Source organism: Galleria mellonella, unplaced genomic scaffold (assembly GCF_026898425.1).
Source record: "Galleria mellonella isolate WM207_F2 unplaced genomic scaffold, CSIRO_AGI_GalMel_v1 utg65, whole genome shotgun sequence".
Taxonomy (NCBI): Eukaryota; Metazoa; Arthropoda; class Insecta; order Lepidoptera; family Pyralidae; genus Galleria; species Galleria mellonella.
Genome location: NW_026442138.1, coordinates 6940491 through 6960071, shown reverse-complemented (window position 1 = coordinate 6960071; position 19581 = coordinate 6940491). Strand labels below are relative to the sequence as shown.

Here is a 19581-nt window from a genome sequence, read left to right as displayed (position 1 = left end):
GGTGACGCATATAATACCAGAGAGAAACTTTGTACAAAAGTCGTTTGCTTGGGTTGTGTTTTAGCTTAAAGGGTGGGATATGGCAGTGTATTTACAGGGTACAAAAGCATAACACCTTATTCCTCAGGAATGACAATTCATGAGAGATATTATGGCGAAACAGTATACTCTGTTATGCCCATAGCTGACGGTTAACACTTTCCATCAGGTGAGCCATCAGATTGTTTGACATTCTTAGTTGCATAAATACATAAGGTATTTCCATTCTTTCTGTGGCTTTGTATTCTGTAATTTTAGTTTATTATTCCACCTTCCAAACCGGAACAAAGTCGTACTGCGCTATCGTAAATGTTGCACATAATTTCCTCCTTTAAACATTAGTGTCGTAGGTATATATTGGGTTTTGGGGATTTTTAATCTGACCTCTGTATTATTACTTTTTGTTTGTGAACAGATTATCATGATGGCTTTTCCCTTATCCTTTTATTTCTGCACGGCAAATATGTTTTCCTCGTCCATACTTTTCTTATTATTCGTCATTTCTATATTCAATTTCCTTTTTCTCAATTTTAATTATACACTCCTTTTTTTAAAATTTATTGCAACTTTTTTTGTAATATGCTCATTCCAAATTACAATTAATTGACATTATTTTATAACTTTTTATAAATTATATATTTAAAACCGCTATAAACCGCCTATTAACAAGAATAGATTGTATCTTTTTAATTTGCCTTTTAATATATTTGTATGAAAGAGTATATGTATATAACTCTGTTATGTTCATAGTACTTCTCTTGTCTATAGGCGACGGTTACCACTTTCCATCAGGTAGACCGTCAGCTTGTTTGCCATTCTAAGTTGTATAAAAAAAATATAAAATACTTATTGGATTTGCTACGTTAGAATATAATCTATTCGTATATCAAATATCATACAAATCCGTTAAGCCATTTAAATAGGCTTAAGTAACAAACATATAAACATCCGAATATCTTTACAGAATATCACATTCGTAATAACATTGTAATTATCTGAGGGATAAATTAAATGTTTTTATTAAAAAAAGTATGTATGTCTATTAATTTTGTGATATCTACAGTAGGTATGATTATTTATTGTAATCTTGTGTGAGAGATTACAATAGCTATCTTACCCATTTTATCGAAACAACTACAAACGTATTGCTGCTTCCTGGTCTTCCCGGTGGAGGCAGTTATTATTCAGACGATTTATATAAAGCAACCAGCAATAATTTAATTTTATGTACGTATATTTCCGTGACTGTTTATCATCAGACGATCTGTATGCTTGGTATAAAAAAGAAATTATTTTTTATTGTAGCACGACATGTGACCACACTATGCGGAAGGAAAAAAAGAGACAATAATATAGTGCTTGAATGCTATCAACCTAAAAGAGTAGGTTCTACACTCGACAGTAAATTAAAAAGGGTAAAAAGTAAACAGATATGTTCAAGATGAATATATATCCCCTTTTTGTTTGTATATACTAATATTTAAGATATACATACATACATTTATATCTATTTAAGATATCTGCAGATATCCGATTACCAGAACTGAAGCTGTATTTATGAAATTCAGATTGTATCCTTTTTTTTTTGTATCCTTATAGTTCTATAAGTTAGTTCTATTAGTAGAACAAAAATAACTAAAAAATCCGTTCTGTCTATATGTAAATATTGTAAATCAGTAATGTAAAAATGATACATTCATTTATAATTCTAATATTAAATACTCTTTGTCTGCATATAAATAAATAATAATAAGTTAAATAAACAATTACTTTTAATAAAGACAGAACAATAAATATAATAAGCATTTGCAATATATTATATACCTACTTCCAGGTTTCACCTTTCACAAGCTTCTATCGGCAACTTTCAACATTATGTGATTATAAAACGGACAATTACTATAGGAAATACTGCAATAGGAAATTTATTGACTATAATAATAAAAAACATTATTTTTTTAGAAGAACATTAAAAGCTTTAAATTATTTTTTACATGTTTAATAAATATAATAATTCTCCTGTAATTTAAAAGAGTAAAGGTATAATATGTATAATTTTTAATAACAAAATATTATAATGACTTCTTTTATATTTCAATTTAACATTGATCGTTGAACAATTTGATTGATTAATTATATCCTCCTAAAATTAGAAACTCTAAAAGTAACTAATAGGTACCTAAATTACGTAAATACTTATGCGAAGAATGTGCCAATCTTTTAATAACTCGCATAATTGTACCTATTATAAAAGTATTATTTAATAATATTCACACTATACTGAGACCGGAAATAAATCATTGACGTATTTTACACTTAAAAGATGAGGTGTTAACAAGTGTATCCTAATCCTAAGAGATTTTAAAAGAACAAGGCACAAATCTATTCATTAAAATCCATTTTAATTTGTTGTTCGCTCTTTAAGTAGTTTTTCTAACTCGCGGGGAAACCATTAACTAATTCAGGAAACATACAATTGAAAGTAAATTAATATTAGGAAAGATATAAACTGTTTATTATGTTATGGAACTAGCTGTTCCATCTAGGTAAGATAAGTATAACTTTTAATATTACCACCAAAAAATAAAGGAAAAAAACCTAAAAATTAATTAAGTATCTACGACATATTCAGTGTGATCAAAAATAAAACAAACCTAAGTTTTTCTCCATATTAAATAGTACACGTATATCAAATACAAAAATAAATAATTAAACAAATAACTAGAGTAGAATATAAATAATTTTTATTTAAATAGGTTTATTTACATTTTCTCTTTTAAAGAGTCATTTGTTTATAATAGCATAAGACATTGGATTATCTTTAAACCTGTTTACGTGGTTATGTAAAAGAAGTATGACTACAGAGGAAGCAAGGAAGTGTATCAAGAAAGCAAGTGGCATTCGGTAGTCGTTTCCTACACCTAAAAAAGGAGAAAAGCGAAAGTTTATAATGTTGTCTTGGAAGGTTTATCTTATTTAAATAAATATTACATACACCTATGGAATAAATTAGCAAGCAATGCACTTGGATTTTTACGTTAAGGAAAGAAACACCCAGTAAATAAATATGCTTACGTTTTTAAAGCAAAAATAAATAATTAAAAAATAAACAGTCAGATTTCTTCCTATAATAAATTTCAAAATCTTACTGTTGACGCAAAATATACTTTACTTATTTATTTACACCAAGTAAGAAAATAATAAGTACAGTATATTAATGAGAAGTGAAACAAACGGCGGCCTTATCGCTAAGCAATCCATTCCAGACAACGTTAGGGAAAATAAATATCCCTAACCTAACTTTATAAAATACTGTTTCTCGTGATTTTGAGTATGTAAATAAGTGTATAAGATATCCTTTATATTAAGTAAAGATATAATCTAACCGTGCGCCAAATTTTTTTTAAATTAGTCCAGCCGTTTCTGATTGAGTAACAAACATACAAAGAACCAAATATCTTTAAAAACTTTCACATTTACATTATTAGTAGTATTTTGTTATATTTTTTTACTGAAATTCTTGTACAGCAAAATATGTTTAACAAAAAAATATATTATTCTAATTCATACGGTTAACCTTATGGGAAATGCTAACTACCGCATAATGTATATCATAGTTACTATATATCGTGCCGTCCTTGACCTTCCGACCAAAACAACAACACAAACACGCATTGCTGCTTCACTGCAAAACTGCCCACGCATGTCGCATAAAACTGAATCACGATCAGCAAATAATGTTTCTTGTGATTCCAAACACAAATATATGAACTATGAACAAATCTAATGTTACATCACAACTTTGTACTTATGCTGTAATAGTGATGTGCCAGTCAGGTTGTCTCAAGTATTGACTCGAATATATAAATGGTCAAACACACAATTTTTACATATATTACCCGATTTCATAATAACGTCCATCATTTATATATTTATAAACCGATTAGTAAAATAATATTCTTTTTTATCTGAAATGATATATATAGAATACTTTCAGAAATTTCATCAAAATCGGTTCAGTAGCTTAGTTTTTGAATCAAAATAATTAGCCACGATCGAAGTCGATATTTTTTGTGGAAAATAATTTAAAATATTATCATAAAGATCAATAAATAATTAAATAATTATATATCCACTAGATTGTACTCTTGTCGGATACAAAACTGTACTAGACTGTGCCCATGACTTCATACGCGTGATCGTAATAAAAAGAAGTTTATACCTTATTAGCAGTAGTGTATACCAAGTTTTATAGTGATTACTTAAGCCATAAGGTAACAAATAAACAAATGCACTTTCACATTTTCAATATAAGTAAAGATTAGTTTTCCGTACCGAGAGTAAGTTTCACTGCTTTGCTCAATCCAAATTTATACTCTAGTTCTTTGAAGTAATCGATTATTTGTCAAGAATTCGAGTAAGTATAATTTGTGTTCGCATCTCCAATCATCATTTCTTTATCTTTATAATAAAGTACTTGAACACCAATACAGATATACAGTTAAGCTATAAATGTTATATATTATTTTTAAAACTTATATTAATTTTTTAATGGTGTTATATAGATTCGTGTTTTAAACGTAAAGCAGTTGTGTTTGCATAGCTGTTTCGGTTTGAAGGGTGGGATATGGCGTGAATTGTCTCATGTCTATAGGCGACGGTTACCACTTTGCATCAGGTGGACCGTCAGGTTGTTTGCCATTCTAAGTTGTACAAAAAAAAAGAATTTACTGGGTACAGAGGAATAACACCTGAGTCCTCAGGAGTGGCAACGCATGGGTGGTATCATGGGCGAAACAGTATACTCTGTTATGTCCATGGTACTGCTCATGTTTATAGGCGACGGTTACCACTTTCCATCAAGTGGGCCGTCAGCTTGTTTGCCATTCTAAGTTGTATAAAAAAAGTATATATAAATACACATGTATGGGTAATATCGGTACCACTTCGATATCTATATATTCGGTATTCCACTGGACAGTAATAGAGGAAAAAAAGTCATCAACCATTTCGACATCGCTCATACCAGTCGGATAGCTATATTCATTTCAACTTGGTGCCTCATTTCGATATTGAATAACCCCTATTTAGTATGTATGTTATTAGCCCAATATACAGATATTTTAACTACACTATATATTTCCATATATTACCCACTGTTAAATGCAATAGAGAGTGGTTAACTGTCCATTGCTGAACATAGGCCTTCGCCACACGGGGGGTTTTTCTAAAAGTTGCCACGATTAGCAAACAGGTTGGCAACCGTAGTTAAGCTTTTAACTCATTAACAATATTTTCTTCTAATTGCTACAAAAACCAGCAGTAACCATTACTGATCCCGGATTTATATCCAACAGATGACAAGTTTTAATTGATCTATCATATCTAGGATTAAACTTGAACTTGTGACGGTACAAATCTATATTAATCGTAAAATAATTACAATTCTTTTAAGATTATTTCAGTTAATATAGTCTCGACGTGTATGTTTTAATCTTTATAACAGCATAATAAAAAGTGGATAATCAGTCAACCATCCACGTCTGTCGACCTCGGAAATTCAATAGTGTTCTCAGATAAAGACGCGTTCGAAATAGTTAAAGATATCATTTCATTGATATTTTATTACAAAACTAATCTTTAGTTGCCACTTCGTCCGCATGACCGGGACAAATTTAGAATCCGAGATTGACTTTAAAGTAGTAGTAATAGAGTATTGGATGTAAAGTAGTTTATCCCAAGTATCCCATCCCAAATAGTAAGTGTATGTGAAATTTCGTAACGATTGGTTGAGCCGTTAAAGTGCCAAGAGATAATAAAACAAATATACATTTTTATCCGCAGCTTCGGCCGCGGGTCCAGTGGGTCTACCATGGAATAAAATTCCGAATTTTTTGTATCAATTTCGTATTTTCGTTCATGCTGAAATTGGTCCAGTAAATGGCGATTAATATTTATAATATTTTTAAATGATATATAATATTTAATTTTAACTTCACATTTGTTTTTCATTCTTGAAAAGATTTCATGATAGACCATCAGAATATGTTTATTAATAGGGATAAATGTAGCATATTTCCTTCACCTTCCTATAGATTATATATATAACAAATTTCATAATAATTTGTTAAGTTGTTAAAGCACGAAGAAATAATAAACAAACACACTTTCACATTCATAATATTTGTAGGGATAATGAGATATAATCCTTACTAATATAAATGTGAAAGTGAATTTGTATGTTTGTTACTTTACAGCGACTTAACGGCCAATCACTATGAAATTTTGTATACACGTACTATATGAAATGTAGAAAAATATAGGCTAGTTTTTATCCCGGCCAGTAAATATATATCACTGTCAGGTAAACGAAATCCCAGCTAAGAAATTATAGGATATAAGGAAATAATTGCTATTCGATAATATGTGTTGAATAAAATACTTAAAAAAAATGTTGGCATCGTAAGAAAGGAAGTAGGAAGACGAATTTGTATAAAAGCATTTACATTGACGAAATTTAAAACTGTCTTTGCATCAAATGTTTGCAGGGTATGTAGAAAATATTTTTAATGTCCATTTTTGCAATTTCAATAACATTATATTATGTTAACTAAGATTTATTGTTTCTTAAATCCTTAATAAATATCGTTTTAAAAATAACGTGCAAAAATAAAATTAACATAATAATATAGTTATTTATTTCAAGTAATACCACTTTGTCACAAAGTTATTTTTAAATTGTACGTGACTGTATCTGTACTAAATTACTTGGCGTTTGAAACGTTGAATATCTCACGCTTGTTCTCTATTAATTACACTGATTTATCGGCCCAGGTGCAACATAAGCGCTTTACGTACTTACAGCTGTGGTATATAGTGTAATCAAACACATAATACAAATACTCTTCTTGGTGTTTTACATATACATAAGTAAATATTTGTAGATAATATTTTACGTACTTGACTGTGACTGAAAGTAAAATCTATCTTTTATACTTTTTTTTATACATAAATTACTATTATTTTATTGTAATTTCTTATTAAACGTTCGATATACGTTTAATTTATAAGTTTGGGCAACCAAACTAATCCAAAATATGGTAGGTTTTTGAAAAGTAGAGTTTTGTCGCAATTTTTTCCTTAAAGTTGTCTATGATCGTTAGTTGCGATTTATATTCGAATTATTCGTTGGTATAACCTCAAAAAAAGTTGCCAGCATCTATGTTCAATAATCAATAAAGCTCTAAATTAAACAGGATATTATATAGTCGCGGTTAGAATAAAAATTCACTACTTTTATATAAAATAGCTATGGAGAATACAATTTCACCTATTAAAGATACGTAAATCGATAAATGTCATCATAGTATGAGTCACTAAGGGAATAAATTGCACTTGCGATGCAACTCGCGTGCCGTGCTCCGTTTGTGGTGTTTCCCTTCATTGAATTGGTAATAGGTTAATTGTTTGGCGTCCGGTGCGACGCTGTGACGTTTTTGGGAAAGCGTGAATATGTACGTCACTTTTGTAGCCTAAACAGATTTCAAATTCCAATATTTGTAATTACTAATTCTATTGTAAAATTAAAGATTTATAATAAATATACTGATCGTACTGGTTTATAAACAAGTTGATTTTTTAAACATGTTGAAATTTGTTTTCAGGACTTAATGAGACGTAATTACAGGTAATAGTGATATGTGGCTTGCCACCTTTTTCATTTCGCCAACTGACTCGATTCACCAACTTCAGCTATTTGCCAATAGCACTGTAGATATACACGATGTATGCTTATCATGATTGAAAAAAAAAGTGAAAAAAAAATTAAAAACAAGCTGTTATTAAAAAAAAGAACTGACTAAATAAAAAATAAATATAATTAAAATCCTCTATTATTGTCTATGTTTACCTACCTTAAATTTAGATATAAAATTTTTGGTAACATGTTTCGTACTTCTTTTCCACTTTCGTATTTTTTTACATGCGTAATCTGAATTCTATTATTAATTTTTATTCCAAACGATCGACTTGAAAACACTCAATGGAAGGTTGAAGGTGCTCAATTCGGTTGTATTTATATATATATATATATATATATATATATATATATATATATATATATATATATATTTTAACTCTTAATTCCGTCAGTTATAAACTGATTTGGAAAATTCTTTTTTTTACCTGAAAAGATATATTTACAGATTGGTCCTAAAGAAATTAAATCAAAATAGATTAAATAGTTCAGTTTCTAAATCGAAGTAACTGGTTTTGCCACATGTGAAGTAGGTTTTTTCTTTGTGAAACACAATATTAAATTATTGTGCATCGTGTACATGACATCTTCATGAACATTAATGAACTTTATTGATTCTTTTTACAATCGTATCAAATACAATACAAATTTTATTACTATTTACAATTAATTAACCGTGATGGTAAGAAAAATCTTAAATAACTACTTCAATATTAATTATTCAAGAAGTTTTTTTTTTATGATTATATCCTCTCAAATAACAATTATGTTATAATAGTCATTAAAATTATCAAATTTATATGGACACCTAACATTCATTAGTAGTACCTAGTCATATTATGAAAACAAAACGTGACAGTTTATGAATTTACGCCGTCTTTATTAAGACGTGAGTTATAAAACCACTCCGTAATGCGTTGTTTATTTGATTGTAACTAAGCATAACAGGAATTTAATTGTTACAATCAAAATTCTGACGCATTAAATGAATGATTTTGTTAAAATAAGATTTGTGGATAACAATATTTCAATATAAATATATTTGTTCCACAAAACAACATGAAATTTTTCCCGACTCTCCAAAAGACCAGTTCTTTTGATTTAGAAACCAAATTACTGAATTAATTTTGATAAAATATTTATGAGTCCAATCTGAAAGTATCTTCTTATTCATATGTTTAATAAAAAAGAATTTTATAAAACAGTCAGTAATGAGAGTTCCGAGGTATCAAAAAATACAACTGAACTCCTTCGTTTTTTGAAGTTGGTTAAAAAGCATATATTTTCTTTCATATATTTTTTATTTATTAATATAATCGACTCCATCTTAAAGCATTATCAAAAGTACATATCAAATTCATTACTATATAATTAATTTATGTGATGACTTTAAAAGTGTTATTTTTAAAATTTATGTTTAAAAGTCTCATTGTTATTACTGTATGTTTTAGTATATATATATATATATATTAAACAAGTTGTTGAATTGTTTAAAATTATAATTTTAAACAACTCGAAATAAATTTTTAATATAAAATCACTTTTAATCGTTTTAAGTTATTTCTTCATGTTAAACTCTAAACATAACAAATGTATTATTATTATTTAACAGCTTTACAGCCAGTGCAAAAACAATATTTTCTCTTTCTAATCATTTGTTATTGGAATATTTGGAGTACGATCTTTAAGATTAACAAGAAAATCGTATAAAGAAGTGTTAAATAGTTTCAAATGGATGTCACCCAGAGACGTCTCGCTGTGGAACTTATATTGCATGGCTGTGTTTCGGTTTGAAGGGTGGGATATGGCAGTAAATTTACAGGGTACAGAGGAATAACACCTGAATCCTCAGAGATGGCAATGTATGGGGGGAACAGTATACTCTGTTATGTCCATGGTTCTGTTCATGTCTATAAGTGACGGTTACCACTTTCAATCAGGTGAGCTGTCAGATTGTTTGCCATTCTAAGTTGCATAAAAAAAATTATAATTCTTCGTTGTATCTTCTGTTGGTAGTCCTATAAATAATGTTTATTTTTACGTTTGATTTTTATGAATAAGGGATTGTGTATAAGTAACTTTAGTGTTTTTCATAAATTGAACGTACAAATGTAAATTTTTAAAGTTAATAAATGCAACTCATTTGTTTGGCTACCGATTGCGTAAACTGGTCGTAAACAGAATATTGACTCAAATATAATATTCTATTAGATGTGATAATTGGTATTTATGTACTTGTTATTTATTTTTACCATTACAAATTTTCATAGCATGCCGAGATATAAATACATACAAGTATATGAGTATTTATATATAGGTGTGTGTCGTGTGACTTGCGTGCAGTCATTATGTAAACATCTTAGTACCTTATCGCATTTACGATTAATTTGTTTAACTAGTGAAAAAAATGTAATTTGCAGGAATACTGTTGTGACAAATTAGTGCGTGTATGAACTCGTCGCTACATTATTAAGATGAAGCGGCGATACATTGAGATTTTAATCGGTAGCAGTCCACCAGGATAAAACTCTCTCGGAACGAATGGGTCCAGGCAATTTCCACGTAAAAAAAGGTAAAGAGGTAGAGCTAATCAAGTACATAGATAGATATATAAACACCTTATTTGAACTATTTATGACACATCTAAATTAACAAATGAGTTCATATAATACAATTAATTACATTTTTTTTTTAATATAAAACAAAAGATAAAATATTAAAATATACTTTCGTCATGCATGTCACAATGACCCAAATAGCTCAGTTAAACTCAAATAGTTACAGCTCAGTGATAGTTTTACTTAAAAGTAAAGCACAGATTTCCAGCTGCAGCCTGAAGTTAAGGTACACGGACACATATAACGAACCCAGATACGTAGATATTGTACTGTAACCAGTATGACTTAAAGGCATCCAAATTATGAATGCCAGGATTGGACGATTTGGATTTCTGCAATATTTTTTTTAATTTCCCCAAGGAAGGTCGGAATTGAATAAATTATTCTTTGTGCAAATCAAAGAGTGCCGTCACGTGATCAATTTAGTATGAAGGGTTCATAAATTGAAATAAGTTATTCAACCCGTATCCCTCGGAGTAAATATCTCGGAGGGTTAAAGTTATTTTTGTTGCTGGTGTATGAATATATGTATACAATTGTTATATATGTTAAGTCTTACATAATACTAGCTAATATAGTAAACGTGTGATTAGGGTATAAAAAAAATATTTATATGGCAGAATAACTGCCGTATAAATATTTTATAGATTTAAAAATGTACTGGAAACTACAAATAAATATGAAGTAAAAAATTATCGAAAGTTAAGCCCATTGCACGATAACAAAGAAAATATTTTTACCAGTTTGAAATTTATTAATAGAAAAAGAATAAAGAAAAATTGTAAAAAAAATATTGATAATTTTATCAAAACACTCGTCGGGACATATTTATCATTTTACATTTACCTAAATTAAGCCAATCTGTGTCGCAATTTACAAGGGTTCGTAGAGGCTGATGAGATGAATAATTCAAGAGATATTACAAAGTTCACATACTGGTTTAATAACTTGTTCCTATTAGCAAACTCGGAAAATTCGCCAGATGTTTCCGAATCAAATGAAATGAGAGATTATCTCCTTGCTTTTAAACTGTGTCTATAAATTATAAGCTTATGTTGATAGCCCTGAAACTTAGCGGCTCTTTTGAATATACTCGTTTATTATTATATGTAAATAATGTAAATGGGTGTAAAAACATGTATAAATACACGTCTTAAAAAAAGTATGATTTAAGTATCACACGTTTTTATCACGTGTATTCTATTTCTAAATAGCTAATTCTCTAATAATATTATAATACAATAACCAGTTTTTGGTATAGTTTATTTGTTTGGAATTCTTTATTATATCTATTCTGTATTTAATTAGAATTAAATAATTATTTATTTCTATATGTGATGAAACTTATATACATAGAAGAAATATACAGCACACGAATGCAAGAACATTCAATCCTAATTGCGGAGAGAGGATGAAAAGGATTATTAATAATGGAGTCTAACTGCTCCATTGCTAGCAATATACCCAATGAGATCGACCTCCATACGGTTCCCCCTGGAAACCATTGTGGTTAATTATTGCTGAATTCATCACAGTGGGTCAATTGACCTGCTTTATCTTTACCTATTATCATTCTTTGATGCCCCGCCAGTAGATACTGATGGCGCAGGCGGGGTCACTATTTAATTTTCAGGCTTAAAAATAATAAAATATCCACCAAGCAAATATTCGAAAAATTGGACTAGAGAATAAACAATTTATGCTTCAACGATCAAAACTAATTTAGTATTGTATAAAGTGTTTATATATGTATGTATAATGTAAAAGTACATGCATATTATAACTTCCATATTATTCAAACAATTTTTCGATTAATTATATTTATATTGTACTTATCTACACGATTGCGAATATAAATTAAACCACTTATTCACATTTTGAAATGTTTTTGTCAATTGTACTTAATATAACACCAAGTTGAACTAAAAATTATGTTTTTTTTTTCGTTTCTCAGTAGTATTCAAATACATTTTTTTTATGTTTGGTTTCGTAGTTTAAAATTTTTACTTATAGTCCAATTAAATATTCATTCGTTTAGATGACTTGAAGACTTAAGATAATGAAACGGTGAAATAATGAGTTATTATAATGTAATCTAGACGAACAAACCGACATAAATTATTATACACTTATTGTTATGTTAGATTTTTAAAAAGCTATAGTGGTCATTTGTATTAATTTAAATTTAGAGATCGAATGTTTGATCGAAATTTATAAATTATAAAAATATTATCATGTAGATATGAGACTCTTATTACTGGAACTATGTAAGTAACTACTTAACCAAGTTTATTGTAAAAAAAAAAATTGTAAAAAAAAATACAAAAATCAGCAATAAAAACAAGAACTCAAATTATAAAAAGTATGATATATGATTTCTTAAAAACTTTATTAGAGTCCCCAGTGTAAGGTAAAATATACTTAGTAACCTACAATTTTAAAAAGAATAATTTACATTAAAACTTGGGCTGTGGATGGTTATGGAAACTCCATACAATGTAAACGCAATAGTGAAGTACCTTTATACACTTTACATGAGTCTTAGTTCACAAATCAATCATACTTCGCTGTCAAAGAAAACCTCATGTATTGACTCGGAGTTCATTGATATTATTCCAATAGTACTGAGTTGTTACGACATGTATTCATATTTCTACTTTAAAATGTTTGTAAGTTCGTACCTATTCGTATGTTATTGTGAATGCTGATTAAGAAGTTACTCAATAAAAGTATCTGAATCGTTAGAAAAAAAAAATAAGCACACAAATCAGAAAAATAAAAAATACTAATAGAATTATTATTAGTTAATAAACTTCAAAATATTATAAGTACAGTTCACATTATCGATCCCATTTCATCATTTGACTGGTATTTCATTTATTTCATTCTATCATTAAGGAGTTGTTACAACATATGTTTCTGCTTTAAAATCTTCGTAAGTTCGTACGTGATCGTAAAATGTACGAGAGGTCGAATGGCTTAATACCGCAATAGCATCAAGGTAATCGAGATTTCAATGCACACAATTAGATAAGTACATGCAATACTTTAAATTCTTCTAATATTTATTCCGCAACTCCAGATATCGAATGCAGGTAATATTATCAATCATATTATTTATACATATGTATAAATCAAAATTGATTTCCGTAATATATCAGATATAATTGTTATAATAATATACTTCTTTTTTACAATATTTGTATTTGACGATAGTTTTTTTTTTTTTTTATAACACGCATAGTTTAGTTATATTGTAAATAAAAACAGACCCTAACTTTTTGTTTTCTTTTAAGGAAACTAATTAATAAAAGATAATCAATTTTGTTTATTTCTAAAATTAGTTTTTTTTACGAGAGATAAATCTAAATGCAAATAAAAAAAATTGTTATAATTTTAAATTAAAAACTAATATATTTTTTGTCATTTTTGTTTTAATATTTGGTGACCGAAATTATAAATACATATTTTTACTTAATTGGATTAAACATATTTTTTCTAACAAATCTTTTTTCTTCTTTATAAACTCTTTAATAAATAGAATAACCATAAAACACTTTACCTACAATAATTTAAAGAATTAATTAACACTATTAAATCCATTTTAAAGATTTAAAAATATCACGTACCTTGTAAATAATGTACATTCTCATCCACTTCGGGCATCAGGTGCAGAAACGTGGTCGATAAAAGGACGCCTCCGCCGAAAGATAGGAGGGTCATCACCACTCTATTAGTAGACTTCAACGAGCCCGCTTCATCAGCAGATATCCAGTGGAACTTCTTCGACAATACAAGAGGAATCAGGCCACAGATCATGGAGGCGGTAAATAACACCAGCATAGATATTCCTTTGGCCAGCACCACGCCTTCGGTATCATCATCGTGATCATCATGACGGATGTCTACGAGTAAATTTTCTGCTGACATTTTCACACTTTTTTATAATAACTTATAGGACCTTCTTTGAGAAGTAGGACAGGTAAAGTGAACCAGGCGAAGGGTGCATGCCCTTATATACAATACGCGTATCAGCGATGTGCGCGTGCGCCGGCAAAGAGCGACGCGCGTGTACTATGCGCCGCTGCCGGCCGGCATTCTATGGCTCTATGGTTTGGCCCACTCCAGCGCAGCCTGCACAAGGTGCAAAGCCTTAAAACCCGTACGATAGTCTCAGGTGCGTTTTTCCTAATTAGTTACTACAAACAATTTTTTTTTTTATTTATTAAAACAGTGGTGGTGATAAGGACTGTAAAACCAAACGAGTCGTATTATTTTTTATAGAAGTTTAACTGAATATAAAATAGCCTATGACCTTCTTTATACCAAATTCTGCATGTCTACTAAATTTTATCCTAATTGGTCCTTAAAATATTAAAAGAACAAACAATCATTCATACAAATTAATAATTTTAGTGTAGTGTGCAGATAAATAAAAGTATAAAATAATTCTATTTTGATCTATAATACATTGAGACACGTATCTATACAGGTATGCATTACAAATAAAAGAAAATCAAAATAAATATATATTAATTTTATAGAACTAGAATGGACATTATCACGTTTCAGGTATACGGTCGAGTTACAATTAATGGGATTTTAACGACAGTTAGATAAGTAATGGGTTTTACCAGTGTCAATATCTTATATAGGTATATTTTTTTAATCTACGTTTAATTTGGGATTTTTTTTAACATGTCAATCCCATAAAATCTAAACAAGTTATCTACTATTATAATTATGACTAAACAATACTACTTACTAATTCACTTAAACACAAAGCAAAGGTATAATTATATTGTTAGTTGTTCATCAGTTTATATGAAAATGCCATTATCTATTACCATTACCAGTACAAATTAAATAAATTGTTAAAATTAAAATATTTACCCATTTTATCCATAATTCCTTCTTAAAAAAGTGAAGAAACGTATAACAGAGTAAGGTTACACATTTTGAGTTTATTCCCTGCATTTTTTATATGAAAAAGTATACGTTATATTCATCCGAAAAAAAATGGGCATGGACCTTTATATCTTTTGATATGAAAGAATTAAATTTATTTTTTATAATTCAGGCGGTGAACAAGCATGCAGCTTACCTGATGGTACGTGACTTTTTTCTCTTTATGTTGGTATCTCGACCTCTATGTATTTCAATAGTTGTATAATTGTGTTTCTTTAAACATTTATTAAATATCAAGAAATAACCAGAAATCTACCATTCTTCACCATCAAAAGGATGCACCTGTTTTAAATTTAATTAACTTGATGTTTATAAATATGACAAAACGTCAAAGTGAAATCCATTAAAAAACAACAACCTTGATTGGCGAAAATGAAATGACAATTATTTGTAAATGTAAGATTGCAAATAGGCACGACTAGTGCCAATTTAAAGTAAAGAAATTAAATAAACAGAATTAGAGACAGGTGTTTGTGATTTCAGCAATTGATTAATGTTATTTTTTTCATAATTGATAATCTTATCTTTTTAACTGCATAAATTTTTACTTACAAAGTTATAAGTTATCAGTATATTGATATATACATATATATATTAATATATATAATAGTCATTATTTTAACATCGTTGACCTTCATAGTATGTATAACTACTCACAATGTGTCGTCTTCTAGTGTCAAGAGTTTTTAGGCTACATTTGTTAATTATTTACCTAACACGCGTCTTTCGAAGCATGAAAAATTACTTTTAGATGATCCAAATATGTATTTGAAAATTTATAGGTTTGATACCGGAATTTCTGGGTTGCACTCAATCGTACAAGTGTGAAATATCTGGCTGGTGATAGAAAAAAACATATCGCTGAATCCCTGATTGGTACTTAGAAAAGACCGAGTGTGGTGATTATATTTTTTTCAAAAACTATTTTTTTTTTATATTATGAATATTAAATGTTTCTTCAAAAATAACATTGTGGCTACTTATACAGGAAACAGCCCGCACAACTACCTTCAATTATTGATTTTGTAATTAAATAAGTACTATCACAGAAAGAGTTTGTACAAAAGTCGTCTGCATGGATCAGTGTGTCACTCGTGTTTCCGCTGCAAAGCAACTGCTTGCATGGCTGTGTTTCTGTTTGAAGGGTTGGATATAACAATGAAATTACAGGGCACAGAGGCATAGCATTATAGTACTCAGGAATGGTAACGCAAGTATTCTGTGATGTTCGTGTTATGTCTATAGGTGACAGTTACCTCTTTCAATCAGATGGCCCCATAAACTTAATTGCTGTTCTAAGCACAAGTATAAAAAATAAGTACGTACTTTGTCCTTTGTGATTAATTGAATGATTGATTGTCTGAATTCTTACTATATCTATCATATTTATTTTACTATTGTTTATTACATTTATTTTACAGTCTTTCTGTCCCGTTGGTGTTGTAAAAGGCGACTAAGGGAATTTAATGATCGAGGAATGGGCAGCAGCGTCCCTTTTAAAAAATCACCAAAGCCTAACTGCGATTGCCAACCCGCCTGGCAAACGTGGAAATTACTAGCAAATACCCTCCCCATGGGGGAGGTCCATGTCCAGCAGAAGACGGTTAACGGCTGATATAATAATAATAAATTTATTTTAGCAGATTGTCTTGCCTGTTTGTTGTGGAGAATCTCTTTTATATACGAGTACAATGATATCGTCTTCTCTTTAAACTAACATTCAAAGAAAATGTCCAAATGTTTTTCACATGTCAATTATTAAAATGAGATTTCTTGCTATTCAAAATAAAAGATATGAAGACAGAACAGGATTGACAGCCTTAGAAAACATTTACAATATAAAGAGCTGCCAATAATGACCATAATTGTGTACACGTAATGAACGCGGTTTATTTTGCGAAGTTGTTTGTTGTTTGATTTCGACACAGTTTACTGTATGTATTTTTAGGGTTCCAAACCTCTTAAGGAAAAACTGCAACCGTTATAGGATTACTGGTGTGCCTGTCGGTCCATTTGCCGCTCACAGCCAATTTGCTTTAAAACTATTGGACAGATTGAATTGAAATATAGTACACATAATCAAATGTAAGTTAGTAACTCAAACACGGGCGTGTAATGTAAATAAATGAATTTTAAACAAGGCAGCCAGATTTGAGGGGTAAATGAGAACATTAAAAAAGTTGGAAAACTATATCGTCTGAAATATGAAAAGACGAAAGGAATTGATGTGAGAATCTCAAATATATATTTTATTTTGTATAATTTTTAAAAAATAGGCGAAAATTGGCATTACCCCCACCGAACCAACCAATATGACAGGGAGTCATGGAAAACATACTCAGCCGAAAATATGAAAAAAAAATTCAGAAAATAAATCTTTGCCTATAGATTACAATAAAATTTATGAAAAGTCTATGATATTTAAAGTAACAGAAAATTTCTTAATATTAGTGCGTATGAATTTCATTTGCAGTTGTGATGTTACAAATGCATACATACTTTTTTTAGTTACTTACCACAAACATATTCTAGTCAGATTTAAAACGACTTCTGTGATATACGTAATCCACGTACGGAACCCTCTCCACGTAAGTTTAACTCGCACTTGTCCCGTTTTTTTATGATGACAGGACTATTAGTTTTAAAATTTATGATGATTATCGTAATATAAGAAATTGTGTCCGTTTAAAACGTTATCTCTTCATATACAAGGAAAGTTTCATATTAAAACTTGTTATACCATGTAACAAGTAGTGGATCTGTACATCCGGATTGTAAACCTTACATATCTGGATATTGCACACGTTTTTAATGTATTACATAGCGTAACATTGTACCGGAATTATAAAAATTACGTTATTCAGGTTTTCGTTATTCAAGAAAATATCTAAGTAGGAAGTACTGAGTGACTAGCATGAATTGCACAAAGGCTTATGAGAATGCGTTCGTTCGTTCAACTTTTTTTATACACAAATTATTGATAGATTCATTAACAACATAATTATAAATTTATAACTGAGCAAATTATCTTACAAATATTATAAACTAACTTTATCCTGCGGTTTTACTCGCGTGATCAGTATATAAAGTATCTTAAGTTCTAAATTAGGGTATAACTTACCATTGTACCAAAATTTTTACTAAATAGTATTATAATTATTATTTAGTAAAAGAGATTTTTTTACTAAATAATAATAAATAGAGTAACAAACATCCATCCATTCTTACAAACTTTTGTAATTATAATATTTATCATCATCATCATCACATCAGCCTTTAACTGACCACTGCTGAACATAAGCCTCTCCCTTGGAGACTTTGTACAAAAGTCGATTGCTTGGGTACCTCTGTCCCATTTGTGTTTCTACCGTGAAGTAATTGTATTTGCATGGCTGTGTTTCGATTTGAAGGGTGGGATATGGTGTGAATTTACAAGGTACAGAGGAATAACACCTGAGTCCTCAGGAATGGCAACGCATGGGGGGTATCATAGGTGAAACAGTATACTCTGTAATGTCCATGGTACTGCTTATGTCTACAAGCGACGGTTACCACTTTTCATCAGGTGGACCGTCAGCTTGTTTGCCATTCTAAGTTGTATAAAAAAAAATTGCCACTCTTGGCAGACAGATTGGCAACCGCAGTTAGGTTTTGGAGATATTTTAAAAGTGACGCCTCTGTCCATATCTCACCGTCTCTTAGTTGCCTTTTACACACCCACGGGAACGGAAGAGGTGGCGTATTCTATGCCAAAACCACAGGGCAGAATATATTCTTAGGCTGTGAAAATTTGTAAAGCTGTTTTTATGTCTAGATGTTTGTTTCTCAATAACGTTTTAACGGCTGAACGAATTTGAATAAATGCATATATTGGAATAACACAGTATTCTTTTTATTGTAATTCTTGTAGATAAAATCAAGGACAACAGTTCTTCATAATTTAAAATTTCTCTTGTTATTCCAAAAACAAATATATATATATATATATATATATATATATATATATATATATATATATATAATATATATATAAATAATTCGCACACGGTGAGTATGAGTATAACTCGTATTCATTTATTCATTTTGAAGTCTTTTCAACCGACTTCAAATTGATGGGGGCTCTAAATTTTTTTGTTTGTTTGGAAAATTCTTTCTTTTTATTTTAAAAAAACTAAAAAAGTATACTTATACGTGTTTTAT

General features: G+C 29.4%; 1 protein-coding gene across 1 annotated transcript in view; it reads right to left on the bottom strand.

Annotated features, from left to right (window-relative positions):
- LOC113519738 (zinc transporter ZIP1-like) overlaps positions 1–14520 on the bottom strand; it is a 44268-nt gene extending 29748 nt beyond the window's left edge. The window contains exon 1 of the mRNA XM_026904920.3: positions 14043–14520. Within this exon, the coding sequence (XP_026760721.2) occupies positions 14043–14343 (301 nt within the window). The 5' untranslated portion in view covers positions 14344–14520. The remainder of the gene's footprint in view (positions 1–14042) is intronic.
- Positions 14521–19581: the final 5061 nt, after the last annotated feature.